General features: G+C 40.3%; 1 protein-coding gene across 8 annotated transcripts in view; it reads left to right on the top strand.

Moving 5' to 3' along the window:
* Positions 1–15,199, top strand: part of LOC109424484 (ralBP1-associated Eps domain-containing protein 1) — a 59,110-nt gene that overhangs the window by 34,264 nt on the left and 9,647 nt on the right. For all 8 annotated transcript variants that reach the window (XM_029858978.2, XM_029858989.2, XM_029858995.2 and 5 more), the window contains exon 3: positions 11,065–11,894. In XM_029858978.2, the coding sequence (XP_029714838.1) occupies positions 11,065–11,894 (830 nt within the window). The remainder of the gene's footprint in view (positions 1–11,064; positions 11,895–15,199) is intronic.

Raw genomic sequence — 15,199 nt, forward strand, 5'->3', positions numbered from 1 at the left:
AAAGCAGAAATACTACCTTCCCGCTACAAACTTAGGATCTGCTTCTTTACTAGCGAACACTCACTGCACATTCAAGACCAACACGCATCATCACATCGGCGCAACACTATCTCCTCCCTTCTCTCACCACAGTGAATTCAATCACGATGACCCTCAAAAACGCATCTTTCGTTCCAATTGGATTTGCTTCCCAGCGTCTAGCGCTTGGTCTCGCCAGTGCAATACGGTGACGGAATCACACGCACCCATTTGAAACTCTCACAAAAAATCTTAAACTCTGTCTCTGCTCGTTTCTCCGTCGGCTTCTCGCCCACCGAGCAGCAATACCAGTAGGTGGCTGGCTACCAATGCACGCTTAGCAGCACCGCATACAAACACGTTTGGCAGGCTGCGCGGACTGGGCGCGCGCACATTTTTTCTACAGTCATGTGGTGGTGCAGACGCATACGCTTGAATAGGTGCGTTTGAGGTCCGATAGAGAGGCTAATGATAACCAATACCTTATCTGCTCCCATTCACACACTATCCATCGTCTCGATCCGTGGCTAAATAATAGAACGCCATTCCCCTCTCCTCAGAAATGACGCCACGAAAGAAAACTTTGGCTATGTGTCGCCTTCAAATACAAACTAAAAAAAAAGGTACATACCTCAAAATCAGCAAACATCGCTCAACACTCCCACAGTCCCACAGGCTTGAACCAGCTTACCAGAACCTTCACCACAACCAAAAATTGCGCTGACTCGGAACAGCCGCATGCGTTCCTCTGCATCCAACCCAACCCCATTAACCACTTTCAGTCGCTTCATTCGCCGTTTTATTCACATCACAGAGCAAACAAGCGAGCATTTTCTTTGATTTTCTATCACTTTTTTTTTTCACAGGTATATATTTTTTTCCTTTCATCATTTTTCACTTTTCCAAATATGGCCGGTCGCAAGCGTGGTCGACCAGAATCACTTTCTTCTCGTAGGCTTTTTTTCAATTTCACTTTAATTTTAATTTATTGCCCGGACACTCAAAATTCTTCTCGTATTTCCATCAATTAATTTGCACTTGGAACTTAATTTTTCACTCCCAAACTATTTTTTCTTTCACCCTCGTCGCCAACTTGTGGTACCGAGAACCGAAGCACACGCGTCTAAGTATCAAACTGAATGCACACGGTTAGTCGCATCGTCGGCAGCATTAATGTATCACCAATACACATGCGGTACACTCAAAGCATAGAACATACTTACGATTTGGGCTGTCTACCACACCATATTCACGCGTTATGCACAGAACACACACTAGTTATTATTTTAGGTATTTTACCTCTTATGCAGGGCTTCTTAATACCTCATTCAGGTTGTAGGTATTCGGTTTTCCACACCTGAGTTAGGTATTCTTCAGCTATTTTCTCCTGTTCGGGTTCTAATCCTAAAAGGTATTCTTCAGCTATTTTCTCCTGTTCGGGTTCTAATTCTAATCGGAATATCTTGAAGTTTACATTTTTTTACATATTGCGCGTTTCGCCATAGATTATCGCGCAAAAATATTCAAAATCACTCATAGATCGTCGCCAATACATCATATCGCGTTCGTGTCTTCTGCAAAGTGCGGAAATTAGCTAACGATTGACCGAACAGAAGACACCCAAACGATTAAATGTAACCGCGAAGTGTATTGATGGCGTTTCAGGAGATTACATGTGCGTTGCGAAATCCTTTAAGATCATCTGAAACGCAATGAAATCATTCTGGAACTTCATCTGCAACTTCCTCGAAACTCTGCTGCAACACCTCCAAATGGGATTTTCAGGCCTTTCTCCTAGGATTCCTCCAGAGATTACTCTCTCCTCCTGATTTTTTTGGGGTTGCTCCAGAATCCAGATTTATCTAAAAATTCCTCCCATGATTTATACCCTGGCCAAGTTCGCAGGGGTTGACAGTATTAAAGTGAAGGAGTTTCATTTTGACTATTGTAATGTAGTGTTCTTTAGTGAAACATATCACCTTTTTAACACTTTAATGCGCCTCCAACGGTTCATCACGAACCGACTGCTGCAGATGGAGTATGGCTGATCATATGCATCAGACATGCTCGATAAACACGGAGGAACCGCCGCCGGGGCTCAGTAGAGTCTATTCCCAAGCAATAGTTCCAAGTCGGTTGGATTTGAGAAGGTTTTGATCGAGGTTTTGATGATCTTTGCAAATCTTAATAAAGGTATTATAGGATTTGTGACAGGTTTTGGAACCTTTTACAGCCAACTGACTTCATAATGTTGTTTGGGCTCTCTTTCCCACGTTTCTCGGTTGATTTTGATTAGTAGTCTATTATTGTCATAGTCGCTTTTTAGAATTTTGACTATGTTGGTTGTTGTCACCGAAGCTCTTATAGCAATCCAAACACGGTCGTTTTAGTGGATACGCTTTAGCTGTAATTGGTTTATCATTATGGTACACAATTCGAAGCCTAATTCATTCTACTTACAAATTTTCAGTAGCCTTTCACAAACGAAATTCTTCCCTTTAGGTTTTTCAATTATAGGTTATATAACTAGAATAACAAATTGTGCATGTTAGATATAAGTTAAATTATACAAATTCATTTGTTACTTACTTCGAGTGTGTAGTAATTTAGTTTAGGTAGGAATTATACAATTTTATACTCAGAATAGCACGGAAATTCAAAAATACAATTAATATTCAGAAAGTTGCTCCAATTCACGTGTATCTTGCCTACAATTCTGGTTTGTTGACATTCTCTATAGGAGTATGTGGTAACGATACAACAGTTGTTCACAACCGACCCATTGTAAAGACTAGGCTACCATCAGTTTAGGCCATCTCCATCGCGGGGAGGCATACCGTCGTCACATATTTTCTTGAAATCAAGCAATTAAAATTAATCGACGAAGTAATAGTGGGAAGGAGATTTGCACAACTTAATTATGCTGATAGATTTGAAACTTACGTGCGAACACTTAAACGCATTATTGACGTCAATGCGTTCGACGTGACATTTTGGACAAAAACTGACTGCTTTTTATTAACTGAACAACGTTACTTGTGTATGAATAGGTTGACATTTCTAGGCTACGCTTAAGATGCTTATCTAGGTGGGACCGATAGGACAATTGAAATAATTTGGAATATTTTTCATAGTTTTTGTAGGGGGATTAAAACATAATAGTCGACGAGCAATCTTTATTATTTTTAAATTTTATTGAAATCAATTGACCAGCTTGGTGTATTTTTGTTTATTTCTTAGATGGTATTTAACACTAACAAAAACATATCAGGAGTTCAGTTACATATTTCTGTGGGTCTTGAACCGATGACAATTTAAGGACACAAGAGATGAGCACAGAGGTAGACTACGGGCTTGGTGGTCTAGTGGCTACCGCTTCTGATTCGTATGCAGAAGGTCTTGGGTTCAATCCCTGGCCCGTCCCTTTCATCCTACTTTGTATCTTTCTATCCACTTCCTCTCTCTCTCTCTCTCTCTCTTCTCTACATATACAACTCATGTATATTCATATGTTCATAGCCATCGCTAGAACCAGAAACGAATTGTAAAAAAGTCGTTTCCCTCCCTTCCAATTTCCACTTACAGCACAGTGTATAATAACGCCTACAAGTTATGCAACCAAAGCGTGCTGTGCCGCTTGACCTTATTCACCTCATTCACCACATAATCTATCACCTTACGAACACTATAAATAACCCCCTATCCATGGATCGCATCATCGACCCAACGGTGACTCCCAGATCTCCCATCCTTTCCGTCTAACAAATACCCCAGTCCGTGCTGGTTGTGGGGATGCAGAGGTGATCTCGGTCTTTAGTAGCAACAACCAGCACACTCTAACATTCATCTCCCTTCCCAACTGACTATAAGGACGTGGCCGGCGCCGTTATTGATGTGAGCTGCTAGAATTGCACTTGGAGAATAGGTGGAGTGTCCCATTATTCATTTGGATCTCAGTGCAATTGGTACCAGCTCAGATCAATCACGGAGTAGCAATCATTGACATGTATAGTCAGATTTGATCGTTTTTTTATCGTATCAAGAGATGAACACAGAGGTAGAAAACGATTAGAAAACAATTTGAAACAGGACCGACTATATTTTAACATACGGCACGGGGTTCGAATGATTCGATAAAAAAAAACAAACATACGACTACTGACTTAACCCTGAGACGCTACTACTCAGATAGTATGTGCACTTCATAGTTCAACTGAGTTTTGGTATGTAAACGTCCGATTTTTATGTTTTGTTGATAAACATAGACAGAAGACATCAAGTGTTGCAAGTCACCCCGCCGCTGCAAGTCACCCCGTTTGACGGTATGTTCTCCGAATATTAGGGTTTGGGTACTAGTAGTGGACCCCCTAAGCCATCGAAATTTACTTCTGCGGCTTTTTAGCTATGTTAACCTTAGTAAGGTCTTGGGGTCTTTTTTGACCTTTTCCGAATTTCAATTCACTATAGCTTTTGTTTCGAAAGGCCAAGAAATGTGAAATTTTCAGACAATTATTTTTTTGTGGAAAACTATCATTTCCATTCATCCAAAACATTAGACGACCCCTAGGGAAGCTCCCATAAAAAAAGTTACAAATAAGACCCTGGGGTCATTTTTGACCCCAAACTTTGAACGGCTCTCAAAAATCAGTGGCTGGGCCGATTTTGATTTTCTTTGGCCCAAATGAAAGCCATACATGTCTAGTTTTCAAAACCCCCGGAAAGTTCCGGATTTGGTCACTGTGGCCATCGGGAACCTGCTTCAACTGAAAAATGCCACTTTAGAGACCCTAACTTTGGCAAGCTATAACTTTGCAACCAAACAAGTAATCAGGACCGGTCAAGAATCGTTGGAAAGGTATTCACGTGGACTTTGATTAAAGACATTAATATTGACTAATTCTTAAGAACCGGTTCCGGAAATCCGGAACATCCGGAAAGTAATGTTTTTCACGATAATGTGCTAGAAAGCACATTCATATTATTTACAGGATAGAAGTTTTTACATCAAACTTCTTTAGGCCATAATACAATCTGTCGAGAACTATTTCTGTATGTTTCTGGTTATGTCCCGTCCTTCTGGAACCGGTTCCAGGGATCCCACAAGATGGCCAACGAGTTGACTGTAACGAAATTGAACGGTTTTCCGCGCTAAACACATCTGCGTTGGTTAACTCATGATGAAATCTCAATAATTTTACATGCTCCATATTGTTGTGGTATGTAAAAATATTGTTGGACATTGTGGTCTTATGTGGCCACCGGAGTGACCACCGGAGAAACCCGTATTGAGGGACTTCCATGTTTTTACAACAAAGATAGGCATTCGACGACTCTAACTTCATGATTGTTCATGGCCATGTGGCTTCTGGCATTAAATAGAAGAATTGACCATTCTGGTCTGTTTCAGCCACCGGAGTGACCACCGGAGAAATCCGTATTGATGGAGTTTCATGTTTTTGCAACAAAGTTAGGCATTCGACGGTTCTAACTTCATGTTTTATCATGGCCATGTGGGTCCTGGCATTGAAAAGAAGAATTAACCATTCTGGTCTGTTTTGGCCACCGGAGTGACCACCGGAGAAACCCGTATTGAGGGAGTTTCATGTTTTTGCAACAAAGGTAGGCATTCGACGGCTCTAACTTCATGATTTTTCATGGATATGTGGCTTCTGGCATTGAAAAGAAGAATTGACCACAATAGTCTGTTTTGGCCACCGGAGTGACCACCGGAGAAATCCGTATTGAGGGACTTCCATGTTTTTGCAACAAAGATAGGCATTCGACGACTCTAACTTCATGTTTTTTCATGGCCATGTGGCTTCTGGCATTACATAGAAGAATTGACCATTCTGGTCTGTTTTGTCTACCGGAGTGACCACCGGAGAAATCCGTGAGGGAGTTTCATGTTTTTGCAATAAAGATAGGCATTCGACGGCTTTAACTTCATGATTTTTCATGGCCATGTGGCTTCTGGCATTGAAAAGAAGAATTGACCACAATGGTCTGTTTTGGCCACCGGCGTGACCACCGGAGAAACTCGTATTGAGGGAGTTTCATATTTTTGCAACAAAGATAGGCATTCGAAGGCTCTAACTTCATGATTTTTCATGGACATGTTGCTTCTAGTATTGAAAAGAACAATTGAATATTCTGGTTCGCTTTGGCCACCGGAGTGACCACCGGAGAAACTTGTATTGAGGGAGTTTCATGTTTTTGCAACAAATATAGGCATTCGACGGCTCTAACTTCATGATTTTTCATGGCCATGTGGCCCATTGACCATTCTGGTCCGTTTTGGCCATGTGGCCCATTGACCATTCTGGTCCGTTTTGGCCACCGGAGTGACCACCGGAAAAAATCGCATTGAGGGACTTCCATGTTTTTGCAACAAAGATGGGCATTCGACGGCTATAACTTCATGATTATGTACTATTTTGACTATTCTGGTCTGCTTTGGCCATCGGAGTGACCACCTGGAGAAACACATACTAGGGAACTCCTATGTTTATTTTTAAACGCTCATATTATCTAGATTTATCACCAGAAGCAGTCTTTCGACGGCTCAATTTTCATGCTTCGACACGCGACATATTATCTTTATGCTCAGCTGTTATTCTTATTGTTCAACAAGGTTATTCTGTAGTAGTGGCAATTCATGTTAAAATATACTGCGATTCTTGTAGTCTGATACTGCACTGTCAATGGTAATATGGTTAGTTCGAGAATTGAGGATAGTTTTACTTCGGTTCACAAACAAACCTTTCATCGTATATTTTGGTTAACACCACTTAACGTTTTGGTCGTCTATGTTCACTGTTCTTGAAAATCACATCGTTTCTTTTCATTATCTTTTTAGATATGTCCATATTATTTGTTAGTACTTGATATGCTTTCTTCTTTCTTGCTGGCTCTATTTTCTTATACTTACGTGAAGTCAGCTTTTTCAGAATGAAAAGTTGTCTTAGTTGGTAGGAGAAGGGCTTTCTTGAGGAAGACAAACAATGTTTCACTTGAATTAGGGAATTATCAAGTTCTGCAATCGAGGAATTCAGTCACAAATATTATCTATTTAGTGAGTTTTATGAACACTTCGCAATTCTTTAATTTTTTTAATAAAATTAATTCGTCTAGTAGTTTCAACTGGCATACTCTTAAAGTTCTACGGAGGATTCCTTTCGAGTACGACTGACATCAAGGTATACAATTAATAAAATGTGCATGCTGCCCAGGGGCAGAATTTCAAACCAAGTATCTCATCAATGAAGAATACAGTCTCTCCAAGATTGCAGAATTCTGAGCTATGAGATTTTTAAAATTTGCGTGTTTACTGGTGCCACTTAGAAGCAGAATTCTGTCACAAGTGTCCCATTTTATGCAAGTCTATGTCATACTGATCAATTTTGCCGAAGACACCATCTTCTTAAGTTAATAGGATTCTGAGCTGTACAATTTCTAAAATTTGAAAGTTCACTAGCGCCACCTAATGGCAGAATTGCGAAACAAGGTTTCCGTTTTATGTAAGTCTATGTCATACTGGTCAATTTTGCTGAAGACACCAACTTTCTTAGCTATCGGGGGGAGCGACACTAGTTTTGCTGAGCCGAAAAACTTCAAAAAAAAGTCGAAAAAAAACGGTAAACGCCGCCAAGTGGCAGAATTTTGAAACAAGTGTTTATTTTTATGTAAGTTTATGTCATACTGATCAACTTTGCCGAAGACACCATCTTTCTAAGTTATCAGGATTCTGAGCTATGAGTTTTCTAAAATTTGCATGTTCACTAGCGCCGCCTAGCGGCAGAATTGCGAAACAAGTGTTTATTTTTATGTAAGTTTATGTCATACTGATCAACTTTGCCGAAGACACCAACTTTCTAAGTTATCAGGATTCTGAGCTATGAGATTTCTAAAATTTGCATGGTCACTAGCTCCGCCTAGTGGCAGAATTGCGAAACAAGTGTTTATTGTTATGATAGTTTATGTCATTCTGATTAACTTTTCCAAAGACACCAACTTAATAAGTTATCGGGGGGAGCGACACTAGTTTTGCCAAGCCGAAAAATTACAAAAAAAAGTCGGAAAAAGACGAAAAAAACGGTAAACACCACCTAGTGGCAGAATTTTGAAACATGTGTTTTTTTTATGTAAGTTTATGTCATACTGCTCAACTTTGCCGAAGACATCAACTTTCTAAGTTATTAGGATTCTGAGCTATAAGTTTTCTAAAATTTGCATGTTCACTAGCGCCGCCTAGTGGCAGAATTGCGAAACAAGTGTTAATTTTTATGTAAGTTTATGTCATACTGAACAACTTTGCCGAAGACACCAACTTCGTAAGTTATCAGGATTCTGAGCTATGAAATTTCTAAAATTTGCATATTCACTAGCGCCGCCCAGTGGAGGAACTTTGAACTTCGCAACTCATCGTCAGTAAGTTATTGGCGTACCCAACAACTTTTCCGAAGACACTATCCTTCCAAATTATCAGGGTCTTGAGCTGTCGCATATCGTAACGTTTGCTTGACAACCTGATATGGTTTCTGTTGTGCAATTTAGCATCAAACTGTTGATGGTCCCTCTAGCGGCCAAGTTGCCAAATAATCCTATGAACCAAAGTTCTAAATGGTAGATCTTATCATGCCCTAAAACTTTGCCGAAGAAAGTATTGCGCTAACTCTTAACACACCCGAGATAATAGGCCATACACCCAAAAGGCCGAAAACCTATAAGCTCTTAATCTCCTATTAAGCGGATTCCTATTGCGCCCCCCGACCAGTGATCTTATAAGAGTCTCGACTGTATATACAAAGTTATAAAATAGGTTGAAAGAGACTGGCCAGGGCCAGGGATAAAACCCAGTGCCCAGGAGTAATCAGGAACATTAAACATCAAACCACAAAATCCGTCAAATGAATCAGAGCCTTAATTCAATAAAGCTATCAACAACAGTATAGTAAAATTTCCACAACTGTCGTATACACAATATTTGCGCCGATAAATAAATAACGTATGATGAACATCCAGCTACGCCTCTGACAACATCACGATTGGTAACCCCTAAAAAATTTCTTGCGCCCCGTTGTTGATCCTCATCATCATATGCTCGATCATTATCCTCGTTTCGTTCCAACTACTTTGCGTGGTCTCCCAAAAACCAAACTGTCGTTAATTTATTCTTCATCATCACTTCGTCGTCGTCGTCGTCGCCGTCGCCGTGGACCGAGCCAGTGCCAAAACGGACCAGAATGATCAATTCTTCTTTTTAATGCCAGAAGCCACATGGCCATGAAAAATCATGAAGTTAGAGCCGTCGAATGCCTATATTTGTTGCAAAAACATGAAACTCCCTCAATACGGATTTCACCGGTGATCACTCCGGTGGCCAAAGCGAACCAGAATATTCAATTGTTCTTTTTAATACCAGAAGCAACATGTCCATGAAAAATCTTGAAGTTAGAGCCGTCGAATGCCTATCTTTGTTGCAGAAACATGGAAGTTCCTCAATACGGGTTTCTCCGGTGGTCACTCCGGTGGCCACATAAGACCACAATGTCCAACAATATTTTTACATATCACAACAATATGGAGCATGTAAAATTATTTAGATTTCATTATGAGTTAACCAACGCAGATGTGTTTAGCGCGGAAAACCGTTCAATTTCGTTACAGTCAACTCGTTGGCCATCTTGTGGGATCCCTGGAACCGGTTCCAGAAGGACGGGACATAACCAGAAACATACAGAAATAGTTCTCGACAGATTGTATTATGGCCTAAAGAAGTTTGATGCAAAAAGTTCTATCCTGTAAATAATATGAATGTGCTTTCTAGCACATTATCGTGAAAAACATTACTTTCCGGATGTTCCGGATTTCCGGAACCGGTTCTTAAGAATTAGTCAATATTAATGTCTTTAATCAAAGTCCACGTGAATACCTTTCCAACGATTCTTGAACGGTCCTGATTACTTGTTTGGTTGCAAAGTTATAGCTTGCCAAAGTTGGGGTCTCTAAAGCGGCATTTTTCAGTTGAAGCAGGTTTTCGGTGGCCACAGTGACCAAATCCGGAACTCTCCGGGGGTTTTGAAAACTAGACATGTGTGGCTTTCATTTGAGCCAAAGAAAATCAAAATCGGCCCAGCCACTGATCTTTGAGAGCCGTTCAAAGTTTAAGGTCAAAAATGACCCCAGGGTCTTATTTGTAACTTTTTTTTAGGGACTAAGGAAGGTTAAGGCAGTGGATTGTTCCAAAGTTGAATTTTTTAACAAGTTTGACGTCCCCTCTTTATGTTAAGACCGTCAAACATACAACAATAATAAATTATTCCAGTGAAATACGCATTTGAAAATACGCATCGATGTTGCCTATAATGGACACCACCGGGGTCCATTATAGGATTATTTACAAATATCTTGGCGCCTATAGTGGACCCCCCATTTGATTTCCATGTTAGCTGTCATGCCGCCGACGGTGCCTATAGTGGACCCTCCCCGAGTGTGCGTATAGTGGACCCTTTTGAGTGTTTACATTTATTAAATAGTTAAAATAACCGATTGTTGCGGCCACTGGGTCATTTGTTTGCCAGGAACTGCTGTGTAGCAATGTAATAGATGTTCCCCCGGTGGATGTTGCCTGGAAACAGTTGATTTGGGCATTTATATTTAAGTTTTTCTGAAGGGGGTCCACTATAGGCGCAGGGTCCACTACTAGCACACAACCCCTATCTAGAATTCGTAAAGAAATTGTTTTTTTTTTCGGAATTTTGCACAGATTACTCCAGAGCGATTGCTTCCGAAGTTTCCTCCGAGTTTCCTTCAGGTATTGCTCACGAAATTCCACTTGATATTCACCAGAGATGCCTCCTGATATACGGCATGCAATGTTCTCATGGAACTTCTTGCAGGATTTGTTGACAGGAATTTATTCAAGGACTCCGCCCGCGACTTCTCCAAGGATTTATGCGGGATTTCTCCATAGATTTCTCTCAGAATCTCAAGAAAGTATCATTTGTATATTTCCTAATAGATCAACTTTTTCTTTCTCTTTTGCAGATAACCTCCCTAGTTGGCATTCCACAAACCGCACTCCATCTATCCCGGCAGCAATTCTACGGATGCCTAAAGCTAATAGCGGCCTACCAAGCATCGGTTCCCCTACGGGAAGAGATACTGACAGCCTCAATGAGCCTCCCGTTGCCGCAGTTTAGCTGGATAGACTCGCCGACTGGTCTTCCACCTTCGATCGCCGGAGGACCGGCTGCTGCGGTCGGCATCCTCAATTCCTCCTCCAGTGCCATGACCGAGCGAAACGGATACAAGGAAGTGAAAAACAGTAGAGATCTCATAGAGTTGACGGCGGCCACCAGCAGCAGTAGCAGTCGGGAACGAGTCGACGCAGTTTCGAACAGTGGCGACATGACCAACTCGGATCAACCGAGCACAGATTCCGAGGTGGAACCGAATGACGATTCCATGCTTCGATCAGCAGAACGGCACCACGTGGGAACTGGTGGAGTAGGAGGTGCCAAAGGCCACGGTGGTGCAGGCAAAGCGGCAAGAGGAGCCGTCGGCGGAAATAGCAGTGGCGTCGGCGGATCTCCCGAAGCATGGAGCACTGCTAGTGATAGTCCGACGCCCACCAACAGTGTGGCGGAAAGGCCTTGGGCGAACCAGAACCTCTGGCAGGGTTTGGTTTGCGAGGAGCAACGACAGCTATTAGGAACGGAAGAGGAGTCTTCCGACCGACACAGTAGTGATGACGATCAAGAAGTTGATCTAGAGTATTTTTATCAGATTTCCCAGACGCAGAAAGAGTACTATTTAAAACAGTTTCGTACAATACAGCCCGATGTGCACGGGTTGGTTAGTGGACAAGTAGCCAGGTGAGGTTTTCTTTTTTATCTTAACCTTTCAGTACTCGCGCCAATTTTTGTAACGCGAGCAGTCGCGCGTTGTACTTTGTACATCACCCATACATTCTGAAATATCTATGGATCCTGATTGTTTAGAGGAGGACTGTCTTTGGCAAAGTTGTTGTAAATTTCATGGGCTACTTGAGGCTGACAAAGTTGATTCGTAATACGTCCACTAGGCGGCGCTAGTGAGCAATATCATTTTATATCTTATATCTCAGGATCCTGATGTCTTAGAAAGATGGTGTCTTCGGCAAAGTTGTTTGGTAAGTCAACGGCTTACAGATTATTGGCCGTTTAATTGGAAATTCCCCCACTAGGCGGCGCTAGTGAGCAAATAAACTTTATATCCTATGTATCTCGGGAACCTGATAACTTAGAAAGATGGTGTCTTCGACAAAGTTGTTTGATAGGTCAAGTACTTACGGATGACTCGCAGTTTAATTTGAAATTTCATCACTTGGCGGCGCTAGTGAGCACGTAAATATTATATATTATGTATCTCTGGACCCATATTATTTAGAAAGATAGTGTATTCGGCAAAGATGTTTGGTATATCAAGGGCTTATAGATAAGTGAAAGTTGCGCTAGTGAGCATGTAAATTTTTAATATCATGTAGCTCAGGATCCCGATTAAAAAGGCACAGGACACCGTCTTCAGCCAAAGGCTGTACAGACTGAACAGAACTAAACACTAGACCATGGACACGACATACATTACATGCACCAGTGGATAGCATGTTGCGGTTACACGCTTGGTAACGTTTACCGAACGGCCACGAAGCTCCACTTTACTCAGAAACATGGTGTCTTTGGCAAAGTTGTTTGGTAGATCAAAGACCAAATGGAGGAAAAGTTACCTCTCGTGCCGACCTTCTAAAAGATCGAAAACTTACAGATAGTTGTCCGTTTGAATCATAATTTCACCACTAGATGACGCTAGTTTTTTTTTTTTTTTTTTTTTTTTTTTGTAGAGTGACCAGGTGGAGCTGCATGACAGCTGATAGCAAAGCCTGGACCCTTTCCCAACTTCCCCCCTACTAGTACCAATACTCAAGATGGACTAGACGATGTCGTCAACTTGAGCAAGGTGTGTAGTAATTAGTATTGGGTCGTAGTAGTTTTTGAAATTATTGTGTTTTAACTATTCCCATCGCACTAGTGTTTTGACCGAATGGAAGCTCCAAAGATGATATGATAATTGAACAATATTCCAATAATCGAAAATCTCCGAGATCACTGGACAACATTCAGAGAGAAAAAAAAGCTGTACATGTTAGCGCCTTCAAGGCACTATTCCTGAGAAATATTACAAAGAGCAAAAAATTTGTCATAGCTAATGTTTACAGGTTTGATATTTTTGAAAATTATTCAGAGACAGCTGCCAGAGCTAGCGTTTTTAGCCGATATGGGCAACTAGTTTTCTGATAGCATCTCTAAACAATAAATCAAATAATAACCTAAGTTTTTTTACAATACATTCTGAAAATTATTTCAAGCTGATTACCAATAGTGTCAATAACCGATGTTGGTCATTGACAGCACCAGCATCATCCCCAAATAACTCTCATATTAGTGTTAGGTAACACTTTTTGAGCTTCCATTCGATGTTGTAATGAAATCAGTCAAACCCTATACGTCGAAATATAGTCTATAATGTGTCAAATTGTGTTCTTAATTTCGTCTAGTCGTCTTCTGCATATCTGTGATCATCTAAGTCCGAAGTATTATTACATCCACCGTAGCCTTTTAGATTGTCAACCGTCCTAAGTCCTAAAGAAACATGTAACAAAATTCCTGCTTTTTTTGGTCAGTGTTATAATACCGTCTAGAATATAAAACAAAAAAGTTCAGTCAGCTGATTTTTGTGTCAAAAATTAAAATGATTAAGATTATTTGTCAACTTCTATATATTCATCCCTACAAAACCTATAAAAAGAAGAAATACAAATATAAACTCATTTCTAAAATCAGAAGTTTTGACTGATTAGGGTCCAGAATTTTCTAAAGGTAATAAATTTAATTGTTAACGTTACCTGTAAGGCTGTAAGTCAACTTATCCTAGCGTCCCCTGTCCTGTGTACTTTCGAATTCAAGTGATGAATCATGAGTGTAACGCAGAGACCTCCCCTACCCACTCTTGCGTTACGTTAAATTCAACAATTATTGTTAAATTTGAGAAAATTTAAAGAATGCAAAGATTAGGTCTATGCAAGCTGAATTATAACTTGTGATAAATGCACTACGGATACTCCTTTGGTTCCCATTAGCACTAGTAATCCTACATTATAGAGATCTGCGGAGGCGGCCATTGTGAGCCAATCGTGCAGAGAGAACTGTCAAAGTGTGAGCCAAATGAACATGCTTATCGTTCGTAGGAAGGCGTCGTTTGAATGGTATTGCAATCGGAACTAAATAAATAAAAATTATTTATTTTTTATATCGAGAAATTGGCGGCATATGTATGTTTAGTAAAAAGATAAAAATTTATTAATTCTGCTTTCAAAAGCTCATGCTTATGACGACACTTTTGTTGCTGAACTTGTCGAAAAAACTTCCATTGCTGCTTCTTGCTTCACTTCTGCCGATATGATTAGCGTAACACTTTTGCAATAAATTTCAAATTTCTTCGATTGCTCCGCTATTTCAACAAAATTTTGGAAAAAAAATTCTACCATAGTTAGAAAATGTAAACAAAACAACTTGAACCACAACGAAGTCACGCACAAAGTTTGAACATCTAGCTTTGTAGCAAGTGTTGGCAGCTGTTGTAAACAAAACAAACAGCGTTGCCGAATCGACGTATGTAACTTCCGCTCATCTCTATGTAGAGGATTTCTAATTAGCACTTACGACCGATTCCTTCACTTGCGCTCAACTCGTAAACCAGATATATCTCGCTCAAAGTCCAAGCAGTGGAGATTAAACTGGCGCTAAAATGCTAATGGGTTAAGCCCTCCCATCGCGTCAAGATTGAATATCCAGGGGGAGGGATTTCACCACTAGATGACGCTAGTGAACATAAAAAATGTATATGCAACCCAAGTAGAGCGAAATGGCAAATGAAGGGTAAATTTTACCATTAAAATAGAATGTTTGAACGGCAAAATTTGATATTAGTTTGTTTGAAATAAGAGTTAAAATAGCAAAAATAATAACTTAATTTCTATGGCATAACAACTAAAGAATAACTGATTTTGCCATTGTAATAACAAAATAATAGCAAAACGAATGTCGAAATAATAACATATTTTAATATGATGGTAAATTATGTT

The sequence above is a fragment of the Aedes albopictus genome, chromosome 2 (genome assembly GCF_035046485.1).
Source record: "Aedes albopictus strain Foshan chromosome 2, AalbF5, whole genome shotgun sequence".
Lineage (NCBI taxonomy): Eukaryota > Metazoa > Arthropoda > Insecta > Diptera > Culicidae > Aedes > Aedes albopictus.